Source organism: Ascidia mentula, chromosome 2 (assembly GCF_947561715.1).
Source record: "Ascidia mentula chromosome 2, kaAscMent1.1, whole genome shotgun sequence".
NCBI lineage: Eukaryota > Metazoa > Chordata > Ascidiacea > Phlebobranchia > Ascidiidae > Ascidia > Ascidia mentula.
This window is the reverse complement of record NC_138567.1, coordinates 10,439,918-10,452,223: the sequence shown is the minus strand read 5'-3', so window position 1 is coordinate 10,452,223 and position 12,306 is coordinate 10,439,918. Positions and strand designations below refer to the sequence as shown.

General features: G+C 39.0%; 2 protein-coding genes across 2 annotated transcripts; both read left to right on the top strand.

Moving 5' to 3' along the window:
- The first annotated feature begins 357 nt into the window (after positions 1 to 357).
- LOC145889019 (putative aminopeptidase PLBD2) lies at positions 358 to 5,506 on the top strand. Its single transcript, XM_082979893.1, has 12 exons — positions 358 to 591; positions 769 to 896; positions 1,042 to 1,154; positions 1,406 to 1,500; positions 1,800 to 2,008; positions 2,103 to 2,194; positions 2,265 to 2,425; positions 2,654 to 2,749; positions 2,805 to 2,876; positions 3,542 to 3,694; positions 4,315 to 4,497; positions 5,144 to 5,506. The coding sequence occupies exons 1-12, from the start codon at positions 368 to 370 to the stop codon at positions 5,286 to 5,288; spliced, it is 1,671 nt and encodes a 556-aa protein (XP_082836019.1). The 5' UTR covers positions 358 to 367; the 3' UTR covers positions 5,289 to 5,506.
- Positions 5,507 to 6,411: 905 nt separating this feature from the next.
- LOC145890073 (beta-hexosaminidase-like) lies at positions 6,412 to 12,161 on the top strand. The gene is made up of 17 exons (XM_082981112.1): positions 6,412 to 6,497; positions 6,557 to 6,711; positions 7,075 to 7,219; positions 7,504 to 7,741; positions 8,005 to 8,153; positions 8,431 to 8,551; positions 8,631 to 8,748; positions 8,943 to 9,029; positions 9,142 to 9,251; positions 9,424 to 9,624; positions 9,786 to 9,884; positions 10,161 to 10,313; positions 10,377 to 10,478; positions 10,715 to 10,838; positions 11,219 to 11,393; positions 11,460 to 11,623; positions 12,012 to 12,161. Exons 1-17 carry the CDS (start codon positions 6,461 to 6,463, stop codon positions 12,159 to 12,161), a joined length of 2,328 nt encoding a protein of 775 aa, XP_082837238.1. The 5' UTR covers positions 6,412 to 6,460.
- The last annotated feature ends 145 nt before the right edge of the window (positions 12,162 to 12,306 follow it).

Here is a 12,306-nt window from a genome sequence, read left to right as displayed (position 1 = left end):
GGAATATTACACTAAAACCTACAACAAAATATGAGACAATCGTTGTAAACTAATTCTGCTACTTTATTAACGCTTCTGTTTTTAACCCTGTGCTCTTGCCATACACTATTGGTAAAGTTACTGTACTGAGCGCTTAACAGATTGCATATTTGTTTTGAATAGAGGTGGCTTTTCTCCCAACGTTACTGACAGCCTGCACGCTTTTTGAGATAAACGAAGTTATATCCTGTTTCCTTCGCTTAGGCAAATCTCTGTAGTTGTATAGTGTCGTAAGATAGCAATTCAGACGGCTCACCACAGATTTTCCAATTTTACATTAAAACGGTAAAATATTGGTTGGTTTTGCTTCGTAGGAAAACTGTTCAATATGGGTTATATTTTTGCCCTTGTTCTTGCTTTGCTTGTCCATCTTGGGGCAACTGCTAATTTTGAATATATGAAGCACATGCACAAGCCACACACACACTCTGCGAATGAATATGGCCTCTTTGTTGAAAAGAACAATGAAGCAGTTCTCCGAATTCTCTCCACCCAAGAAAATGAAAAGGCAGTGTCAGTTATGAAGTTTTCCAACACAATACAAACCACTGGGTAAATGAGCAATTTTTTTATGTTGACAACCAACAGTTGTTAACAAACTGTTTTTGAAATATAACCATAAAAATATGCACAAAATAAAATACATCAGTGGATATAGTAAACTATGCTAAAATAACATACTTGTACTTCAATCATTAGTTCCTTCCTATGAATTGATGATTTTTATAGGTGGTCCCAACTTGAGGTAAAAACGAACAGTTTGTTCAACAACACCATGCAAGCTTATGCCGCTGGATATTCGGAAGGATATATGACTCGAGATATGATTGCTGATAGAATTGAAAATGAACTTAAAGGTAGTTGCACTTAATTTGACTGTTAACTTTGTGATGTGTGTTGTGATTTTAATATGGTTTGTCCCGATGAAGTTTTCACCAGTGTATGGCAAAACTTGAAGCTGTTTATTTAGGCAAAACATATGCAACAAGCTTTATTTTGTAGATTTCTGCCAAAAACAAACCACTTACTGCACCAGATTGGAAAAGTACTTGCAAGCAAATCTTGAATACATGTTATCAATGATTAAAGTAACCAAGAGCCCCTACTGGGAGCAGGTATGGCAGTTACAACTTGAAATCTAAAAATATTGTGGCACCCAATTACAGCCATCCAATGAATAGCAAAAGGCCTTCTGTCTTTTCTTGCTTGCATGCGATACAGTGTTACACAACCAATTAACCGGTAAAATATGGAATACAAAGAAAAGCTCGCACCAACCCTGAAGGTTACCATTGAAACCCCAGGGTGTCTCAGCTTCCCGGTTGAGAACCTGATCTGAACCAATGCTGCATTTTTTGATTTGTAGATTCATTTAATGCTATTGCAAATACAAGGACTTGAGGATGGTTATCACCGACAGAAAGTTGATCTAAGTATTAGACTAAAGCCCTTTGGAATGCTGTAAGTTGTTTATTGGCGGCAGATTTGCATTGTAAACCTGTATGCTCAAAACTATATACATAAGTGAGCCAGTATGAAAGCTACCTACACCTTACCAGCATATTTTAATTAACCCAATGTTAACATTAAACAGATATGTTTGCTCTTTGCTAATTTACCAGACTCCCAAGATAGAACTCTATCTATATGAAAATAACCCTATCTATTGAGTAAAACATCAGACAAATTCATCTTTAGGCTGCATTTATTATCCATGCACTATAATCATCTACATGAAGCATATTAAAATCTCTTTAAAGCCTACTCAACATTGATGGGGACTTAGAGGATCTCCAAACAGCTCTGACCGGTTCCTCAAGTCATGTATTGGGTTCTGGTTCCTGTTCTGCTCTCATCAAGATGCTTCCAGGCTATGCAGATCTCTTCTCTGCACATGACACTTGGGATGCGTACACTTCCATGTTAAGGATTATGAAGAAATACACGCTTAATTTTAAGGATGCACAAGGTACAGACTTAACCCTTTGCTAAGAATTAGTTGATATAATGCCACTGTATTCAATACAACTCTTTTAACATGATGTTGTCCTTTTTTTGTTCAGGGAATCCATTGCCAGGACATACCAGCTCATTTTCTTCGGGCCCTGGAAGAATTTACTCTGCCGATGATTTTTACATTCTTTCTTCTGGACTGGTAAACACTTATAAGATCCTTGGTGAAAGTATAACATAGCAATTGTGCAATAAAATATGTAATACAACAGGTGACAATTGAAACTACTATTGGAAATAGCAACAGTGATCTTTGGAAATATGTAACCCCACAAAATTCTGTTTTGGAGGGATTTCGAAACATGGCAGCAAATCGGATGGCCAATGACGGTCGGGAGTGGTGTGAAATATTTTCCCAATACAATAGTGGAACGTAAGGCTTAATTGTTTTGGAAAGTTGGGTTTATTTATAGTCTTAAACTACTTGCATACAATTTGTTAATGTTTATATTCTGTTGTTCGTAAAACTTGCGTGGATTTAAAAATCTGTTTGTTGACTTGAAAAAGTGCTCAGTGGATATAATTAAAAGCTAGCTAGGGTTACAGATTTCTAAAATAAGCTCTTACGGCATCAGTTGGGCTAATCCATACTTTCTTACAGCTACAACAACCAATGGATGGTTGTGGATTACAACAAGTTCGTACGCGGCCAGAAACCTACAGCGGGCGGTTTGTTGTACTTGCTGGAACAAATTCCGTGAGTTTTTATGTTTTTATACAACTAAAAGTTTCTAAAGACGTAATTTTAACAGTGGGACAATCGAGTACAACGATGTTACCGACGTATTCCTGAACCAGATGTACTGGCCAAGTTACAACTCACCGTAAGTTACTGTGTTTTATGTAACTATTTAGTGTTTCCAAACTTTTTTTAAACAAAACACTATTTCGTGTTGAAAATCACAACGTTCGTATGCACAAGAACTAGTGTCGTCAAGTGTTGATATATCTTTACATATCGGGAGACTTAAATTTATGTTATTAATATTCGTTCTATCAACGCAGAAGTATTACCATGCTTTCGAATAGCAAGGCACGCCCCACTGCGCAGGCCCTTTATATTTGGCGATCACAGCTCTAATATTCTGATCATAAGGTTCACAGGCTTCGCAGCCAAGGCATTGCAGCCAAGCTGGACCAGCCACTTTTCCCGACAAGTCGAAGTGAGATCTGAAAAATCAAGCCCCCGGTGAGGTTTGAACACACGACCCTGGGCTAACCAGGCCCAACGCTGTACCAACTGAGCTACATGAGCTCAGTGGCTTCACTGGGTATATTGTGGCCAAAGTACACTGGTGAGCTGATCCAGCTTGGCTGCGAAGCCATTGAACCGTTCTATCAATATTCCATGTGGGTCAAAGATTTACAATTTGCATTCCCAATTTTGCCTTTGGACAACTATTGTGGCTCACCTAGACTTTTTGTGATCATTGAATTCTGGTTTTCAGTTGCCCAAACTATTTACCTAAAGTTGTTTTAAACCATGCAGATATTTCAAATCAATTTTTAAAACTGGGGGATTCGAGAAGCAGGAAAAGAAGTTCGGCGACTGGTTTTCCTATGACAAGACCCCGCGGGCGCTGATCTTCGCGCGCGACCAATCAAAGGTCGCCGATCTTGATCACATGATTAAGCTCATGAGGTGAAGCGCACGGTTGCACAGCGTTTTTTATTTGTACATTGTTATCCTTCGATAACGACTAAATGGATCATTAACTTGGAATTTAGAACCAAGTCACAAAGTTTATCTGTTTGCCAAATAGACCGTTTCCGTAGAGGTTTTCTGTTACGATGCAATAAAGTCGGTTAATTCAAACGGGTAAATTCCGTCACTTGACGGAAAAACATTTGCTTTTTACATTGCGGATTTGGGAGTTGAAAAGGCTAAGTTTAACGATCAGCTATCACAGTGTCCAATTAGCCTTTGCTCCATTGTAGATTTTCTTCAGCAATGGGAGTTCTCCTGTACTTTGTAACGGTATTGACACAGAGACATAAAAGCAGGTTGATTACGATCGTTACATCTTGTAACTATGTCAACATCGGGAAAACTTAAGACCCTTTTGAATTAGTTTGCTTTTAGTTTTAGACAAGCGTCGTTTTCGCATGCCCAAATATTCCAAATTGGGAAAAAAATATGCAACCAGGGTGCAAAATATTTGGAGTTAATAACTTTGAAGATGAAAGCCAAAGCTAAAATGCTGTTATACATTAGAAATGCAACCAATTACTACGCAAAAATGTATATCCCTTCTATTACAGATACAACGACTTTAAACACGACCCGTTGTCCGCTTGCAACTGTACACCCCCCTATAGCGGAGAGAACACAATCGCAGCTCGTTCTGATCTCAACATTCCTGAGGGAAAATATCCAATCGCAGCACTCGGTTTCCGGAATCACGGAGCTACTGACGTAAAAGTTACAACCAGCGATATGATGAGGTGATATATTTTTGTCGTTGCGCCGTTCCCAGCACCTTCGCGGTGTATACTTTTGTTTCATTTTCCACCTATATGGTGAATTTGTTCGAAGCCTTTGGGCGACAAACGTAAAAACGCCCAAAAGAAAAAATAGTATTGGCGAAATTAACATTTTTGATAACCTTTCGAGTTTCCGGAATATACTACAATTATTGTGATCGGTTTACTGGACGATTTTGGGGTTCCTTGTCAATTTCAAATAACCCTACAGGGTTTCATGGACAAAAACGTTTGAGAAAAGCCTGGTGCGTACCTACCTATCGCATTGCTACGATTTATGTAGTTGCCACAAGCAATTATTAAGTAGGTATAAACAAACTGACATTTATAATCCCCAATCAGGCCATTAATATTGTGTTCACATATGGCCCGCTTTCTTATTGTTTTGTACAAAATTTCCCACTATTATTCGGTTGCTACCCTTCTACAAACCCATTATATGAACATCATTGTCAATCCTGCTTGTTTTAAAGGTGCATCCCGTCATTTGTAACACAATATTTATTCTGTTGCTGCCATCACACTGACGTCTAAAATTTTAAACTCGACAGTATAATGATGCAACATATGTCAGGTCTTTAATAATATTGTTTATACTGTGGTACAGAAACTACGAAATGGTGGCAGAGTGTGGTCCGACACACGACCAACAGCCTGTGTTTGTTTGGAGTGCATCTCCCTTCGCAAACCTCTCACACCGCGGAATGCCAGACCGCTATGATTTCTATCCCGTCCACATGACATGGGAATGACAATAGGTTTTCAGTCTTGTTTTTTTCACTTCATTCAATCGCATATAACGTACATAACGTCATTGAAATTGTGACGTCAAGTGCCATTACATCGAAGAACTAAAACACAAATCTATTCATTTGCTCACAGAATATTTGCTGAGCCACAATGTGTATTATAAAATCCATAAATCTTTACAAAAAGTGCAATTTCATATGTACCTATTGTCGACGTTCAATACATGAATTTTCTCTTTTTCTTTTGTCGCTGTATGCAGCATTGAAAAAGTTATTTGACTACATAGTTACATAGAACAAGGCAACAGTATTGGAAGCAAACAAATCAAACGGTATAAATAGTACGTCTGATTGCCGGCTTTTGTTCAAACTGGCGCTGTTGCGATCTTTATTATCAAACACTTCAACTGTTTTCGTGTGGCACACAACTGGCACTAAAAAGTTTCCGTGCCCATCAACCCGGGATTACAATGCCCAAATACCAAAGTAGCGATTGGAAAATTTCACCGTACTCGGGTAACAGACTATCTAAGCACCTTAATAAAGCCCACAGCAGTTTCTGTCGACAAATTACGACCAACGACTGGTTTCGGAATTTGCGCAGCAGAGGTCGAGCAAACAAAAGGCGAGTGCGGTAAACTTGCAACTGCTTCTTTATTGCTGAGCCTTCAATAAAACGTGTAATTCTTAAGCAGTGATTCAGTGGTGTTTTTGCGGACATTGTTTGCTGCTGTTAGAATGGTGCTACCGCGCTGTTACCGAGATAGTACTTGTTGTTCAATCACAAAAAATTACTTGCAATGAATAAATCTTTTTCAGAAATGTGGTCCCAAGCACAATCGCACACACGCCTATGCTATCAGTGCAGTCCACTTAATAGTTTTTCCGTGAAGTCTTTGCAGTGGCTCCATAAGCGTTGCAACTTGTATGGCTTCGAGACAGTTTGCAAACTCGTAGTTATAGTTGCGTAAAGTGAAATGTAAATATTTGTTTCAAAAAGCCTTGTTAGCGACGATCGTGCATTTTGCTTGTGGAAATTTCACGCTTGGTTGGAATTATCTTGACAGTTTTTAGACAGGTTAAATTGCCTACTAACACTTTGGCATGCTTTTAGATTAGGCAGATTTTATACCAAAGATATATCAAATTGTGTGATAACAAGTCTGGAAGATATTATGTTTGTCCAGTACCTTTCTGCGCTGCTCCTATGCGGTAAGTTGGCAAACTGTTTTTGCACCACACCACCATGACAATTGTTTACACAATTAAAGGTTCGCTGGTACATTCCTTAAGTCAGGATGAGGTTGACAACATTGGCAAAAACCTTGGTGTTCGTTTTAAGGTGGTAAATAACCTCAACGGAAACAATGAAAATACAGATGTAAGCATTACACTGACCAACAACGGAAACCAAAATATTCCGCCGGTTAGTAAAGATTCTTCCATTTTTCAATAAAAAACTGTAGGGTGTACACTTTATACTTCAATGTGATTATTGTTGCAACGATGCATACTCAAAACTACTCTGATTGAACAAAGGTGTATACAGTTTTACAAATACAAATAAATTTGTGTGCTTCGTAGTACCTAACGTCATTGGATTCACAAAATTATTTCTCTATACCGAGTGGCGCACTATAGCTCCCAAAATTACTCGATATATTTTGTTAACATTGTTTAGGTGAAAAAATTTATAATTCTATAGCAGAAAACGCTGTTCCCAAAGTGTACTTTTTTGCAGGCATTTCAAAAAACTGTAATTCCTTCATTCTTGCAATTTGGCATTTAGAACGACTGGGAGGTCTACTTCTACAGCTTTTACAAAGTCGAGCCTAATCAAATCAATCCAGACGGGGTTGTGGTTAATGGGTTCAACTTCACACACGTCAACGGAATTCTGTTCAGGTTCGCACCAAGTGGGAATGGATTCTCGGGTAAGCCCCACGATCATTCATTGGCATTTGTTTCGCAGTGATGAAAACGGATCTATCATAATTAATGATATGCACCTAACTCTACAATTCAATTGAACGGAACCACAAGGTGGTAAACATTTTCTTTGGACATATCTTTTTCCAGATATTACTGACACATCCAACTCTGATTCCTCAGATGTCCTAAAATTTGAACAACTTAAAAAAATATTTTCGCCACACTCTGGCACTAAATCCATTAGTTTCAGGCAAACCCGCTTTTCTATTGTACATATTACATGCAGGACTACAGACAGGGCAAAATCACGTGATTGAGCTTGTCGTCCAGTTTTGGATGGTTTCCCGAACTGACATCATGCCTCGTTGGTATGTCACCAGTAATGGAGCCCAACCGCGCGTTTTGCAATCAACTGTAAACGTGTACTCAGACTCATTTGTAGCCCCGTTTTCGGAGCCAAAACAATACAAGCGCTATAAGGATGACATGTATCAACCGTTCACACCAATGGATCGATTTTCGAGGTAAGTATTATTCGTTTCGCGAGATTTAATTGCATGGTTACAAAGCTGTAAGCTTTGGCTAAATACCGCAAGTTAACTTGCCAAAACTGAATACAATTGAATGCATTTAAGTCTAGATTTTTGGGTAGAATTTTTACTCACTAAATGACGAAAGAAAAGTCTTTTTATGTAATTCAATTCTTTACTGATGCTGCCAAGCACATTATCATTACTAAAAAGCTCTCCTGGCAATAAAATATAACTTACAAGTCTTTTTTTTTTAGGCATTTGAAGTCGAAGGCGAACGCCGTACCGAAACCAATAATCCCGACTCCCCACCAATCCAGTTTGAATGCCTCATCTTCCACTATGCTTACCTCCAACTGGGGTGTAAGCTGTGGCACATACAACGCCGAATGCCAATATCTTCAAGGTAAAAACGTTGCTTAACTATTTTACAGAAATATTTTATTTTTATTAATCTTTTGTTAAACTATAGTTTGGTTGTTAAACTATAGTTTGTTGAACGAAGTTTCCAACGTTGAGTAAAACTTATGTTCAATAGTTTTTAGCGCACAGCTCCCAAGTTGTTTTATTTAAAAGTAAAATGGCACCAGTATACCTTGTGCGTATCACGTACTGCGATGAAGGTTTTGTTATACTTTAGTACCAGAAACAAGCATGGCACTATCCGATTTTTGCGTTCACAGATTATTTTGGGTTGACGGGTGGCGACAGTGCAACTTCAAATATAAATCTGACCACAGGAAGTGTTGACAGCATTCCGTCTTCCCATTATCAAGAGGAGGCCTATCAGCTAGTCGTTGGAAGGTTGGACACAAAATATCATGTGTTTGTTTGTATACTTCATGTACAACCAAATACAGTTTCTTTCCCTGTTTGCTTCCAGTGCTGCGATAACTATCACTGCACCAACCGCTGCAGGTGCCTTTTACGGAATTGAAAGTCTCAAATCTCTTGCTAAAGAATCTGGGAACTCGTGGTCTGTGCCACAGGGAACTGTGAAGGTATGCGTGCTCCTTAACAGAAACACTTTGTCTTTTGTTGTCTAACTAAACTCTGTTATTTCCAATTTGGATTTTTTCAACATCGCAATTATTTTTGTTGGTAAATACCATATTTTCCTCAGTAAAGCATTTATAGTACTTTGTGCGAAAAGTGACATTTTCGTTGATAAACATTTCGAATTTTGTACCGTCAGGATGCTCCACGCTTCGCTTACCGCGGAATGCATTTGGATGTTGGAAGAAATTTCGTAGCGAAAGATGACGTTTTAAATTTATTAAAGGTACTCCACCAATTGTTTAGAACCATATACACGTTAAAAAAATATTTGTTGTTACGTGTGTATTATTGGCTTCACAGTGACTTTTCTTTTACCTAACTGTTATTCTGGACAGACTATGGCGATGTACAAATTGAACAACTTTCACTTCCATCTCACGGACGACGAAGGCTGGAGAGTGCAGATGAAGACTTACCCAGAGCTGACAAACATTGGAAGCAAAAGGTGTCACTGATTTGATTCGCTCTATAGTATACTATATACCTTTAGCACAGTGCCACAGTCAACAGCTGCACTGATGAGACCTCACAGGTCGAAACAGTGCTTGTACACCCTGTCTGCAGCTCTCCAATATTATGGCTCTTTTGCACTATTTACCTTGTTACCTTACGTCCAGAGCACACGACCTCAGCGAAACAAAAAGCATAATTCCGCAACTCGGCTCGGGACCCTCTAGCAACACTAGTGGCAGTGGATTCTATACCGAGAAGGATTACAAAGACATTTTAACCGAGGCAAAAAAACTCCACATTCGTGTGATCCCAGAAATAGACCTTCCAGGTCACGCACACGCGGCTATCAAATCGCACGAAGCAGCGTAAGTTGTGGAAACGCTACTTGATATATTGTTTAACTGTGTTTGTCTTTCTTTACTTGTGTAAAGCCGAACGAGATCTTTTAGTGTTTTTATATAGGCTGACATTACCTATTAATCAAACAGCTCTTTTTGTTTCGATTTTCTGGCAGTAACCACCCAAGCAATGAGAGCTTAACAGATCCTGGTGATATGCCAAACTACGAATCCGTACAACTGTTCACCGACAATGCAGTTAGCCCTTGCGTCCCAGGGACTTACACGTAAGCGTTGCAATCTGTTCTTACTTACGTGGGCTTGTTATGCGGGGCACGAATGCCTAAAGTTGTGCATGCTTTTTTGTAATTTCTTTGCAAAGTCAGCGCAATTTTGATATTTGTCATCGTAAATGCTACCAACCCCAAACAGTCCTATGTTTTTTTGTGTTTTTTTAGCCCAATAAATCTAAGCACTTTATTTAATTATACCATGATCGACTGGCAGTAAAACGTTGCTTGATATGTGATACTCTTGACTGGCAGCCTGTTTCTTCATTTAAGGTTTGTACGAAATGTGGTAAGTGACCTTGTCGAATTACACAAGGACATTCAACCTCTGACAGTCTTCCACTTGGGTGGAGATGAAGTTGCCGAGGCCTGGGCAAACTCGCCAATGTGCGACGAACTTTTAAACACCGCAGGATTTCCCGAGAGGTAGATCTAAATATTTATCAAATACGCAGTGGTCGGAAATTTATATGTTTTTTGTCATTGCAGAGAGGGAGATTTATTAGAACATTTTGTGAGGACTGCTAGTAAAGAAGTTCTGAAAGTAGACAACACGCTGCTACTGGGCCTTTGGGAAGATGGCGCTTTAAAGTATGCATATACATTGAAAGTAATTTTACGCATTGCAATATCTATCCCAGCTTTGTTAAAAATTTAACAAGCATTTTTTTGTTTGATATATTTTGACATAAAAACTATAATGTTGTTTTAATTTACGGCGTTGGTGGAATAGGCTTGGCGACGTAACGTATTCGTAGCGATATTTTGTGCACTTTTCCAGAATTTTTTTGCTTTCTCAACATTTTAAATTTTTTTAAACGTTTTAGTGGCAGCGCACCATTCGACAAAAGCATGATTACCAAAAACGATGTGTTGACATTCGCATGGCAAAACATCTGGGAGTGGGGCGTAGCCAATCGTGCCTACAAACTGGCAAATGCTGGATACAAAGTACGTATCTTCCTTTATATGATGGAAACTGGGTTTTGATCAACGGGGTGTGGCATAATGGGACTTGTTAGAAAAGTTGCTTTCTGCTTGAAGCAATGAGCGAAACGTCAGAAAAATACCTGCTTATAAATCAAAGTTTATATTTTACTGCGTGATTTTTCCCGGCAGGACATAGATACGTATTTTACTGTAATTCCATTGTTAGTGTAATGTTTGTGTACTAATTGCTAAGGGTTTTAGTAATTTGAAGATTAAGTTCCAATTCGAGGTGAGTGATTAATCATTAAAATAACCTTCATGTTTAGCACCAGTACCCATCTCTGTCAGGTTACCATTAACGTCAAATTATCTGCTTCAACATAGGAACAATTCAATTCCAGGTGGTTTTGTCACACGCTACCCACTTGTATTTCGATCAACCTTACGAGCCAGATCCCGAAGAACGCGGACTCTACTGGGCGTCGCGGTTTACAGAAGCCAGCAAAACGTTTGGTTACATGCCTGACAATGTTTACTCCAACGCCGACGTTAAACGAAGTGGAGAACCTTATGATAGTAAGAGAAACCTACACCATGCCCTGTGAAATCACTTCTGTGGTTACTTAACATTATGCCTTGCAGGGAAAGCAATGTGTGGAGAACATGACTGTACGGCTCTTGAAGTAACGGAAAACATAATCGGCATGCAATGTCAACTGTTCAGCGAAACTATACTCAGCCAGGAAAACTTTCACTATATGGTTTACCCCAGGATGTTGGCTTGCGCCGAGCGTGCTTGGCATAAGGTGGATTTGCTTACGATTTTTGATAGTATATTGCGGGGTTGGCCGTCATAAAGGAGCAAATTATTGCAGAGCCTATACACTAAAACATAAACCAGATAAAAATATCACAAAAACACCTGATTTAATCCAGAACGTTAAATTACTCTTGGTCGCACAATACAGCATTAGCCTACATTTTGAACTGACGTTTATTTTTAGCTTACCAAAAAAAATCTGCAAGAAATGACTTAAAAATCCAATCGGTGTAATACGTTAGTTCGATAAAGCACAAGCATAAATCGAAACAGATAGAACTACAACGTATTTGTGGTGGGGATGGTGTAAAACGTGGTAAAACGTGAGTGATGCCCAATCCCTTATACGATGTTTTGGGTTTTTATATTTTCAGGCCGACTGGGAGGTGGATGGCGATACTAAGGTCGACGAGGGACGCCGTGATAATGACTGGGCGAGTTTCGCCGCAGCTCTTAGTTCCAAAGAATTTGCTCGTCTGGATCAGCTTGGAATTGCCTACAGACTTACGCCGCCAGGACTTTAGTAAGAACTAATTCTCAAAACACGTGACAGAGCCTGTGCTTGAAGTCATGGAAAACACAGATGTTGCACCCATTTTGATTTTCCGTTAATCGTCACTAGATTCTTAACAGATCTAGAGATTTTAGGAAATTTACAGAGGGCGCAAT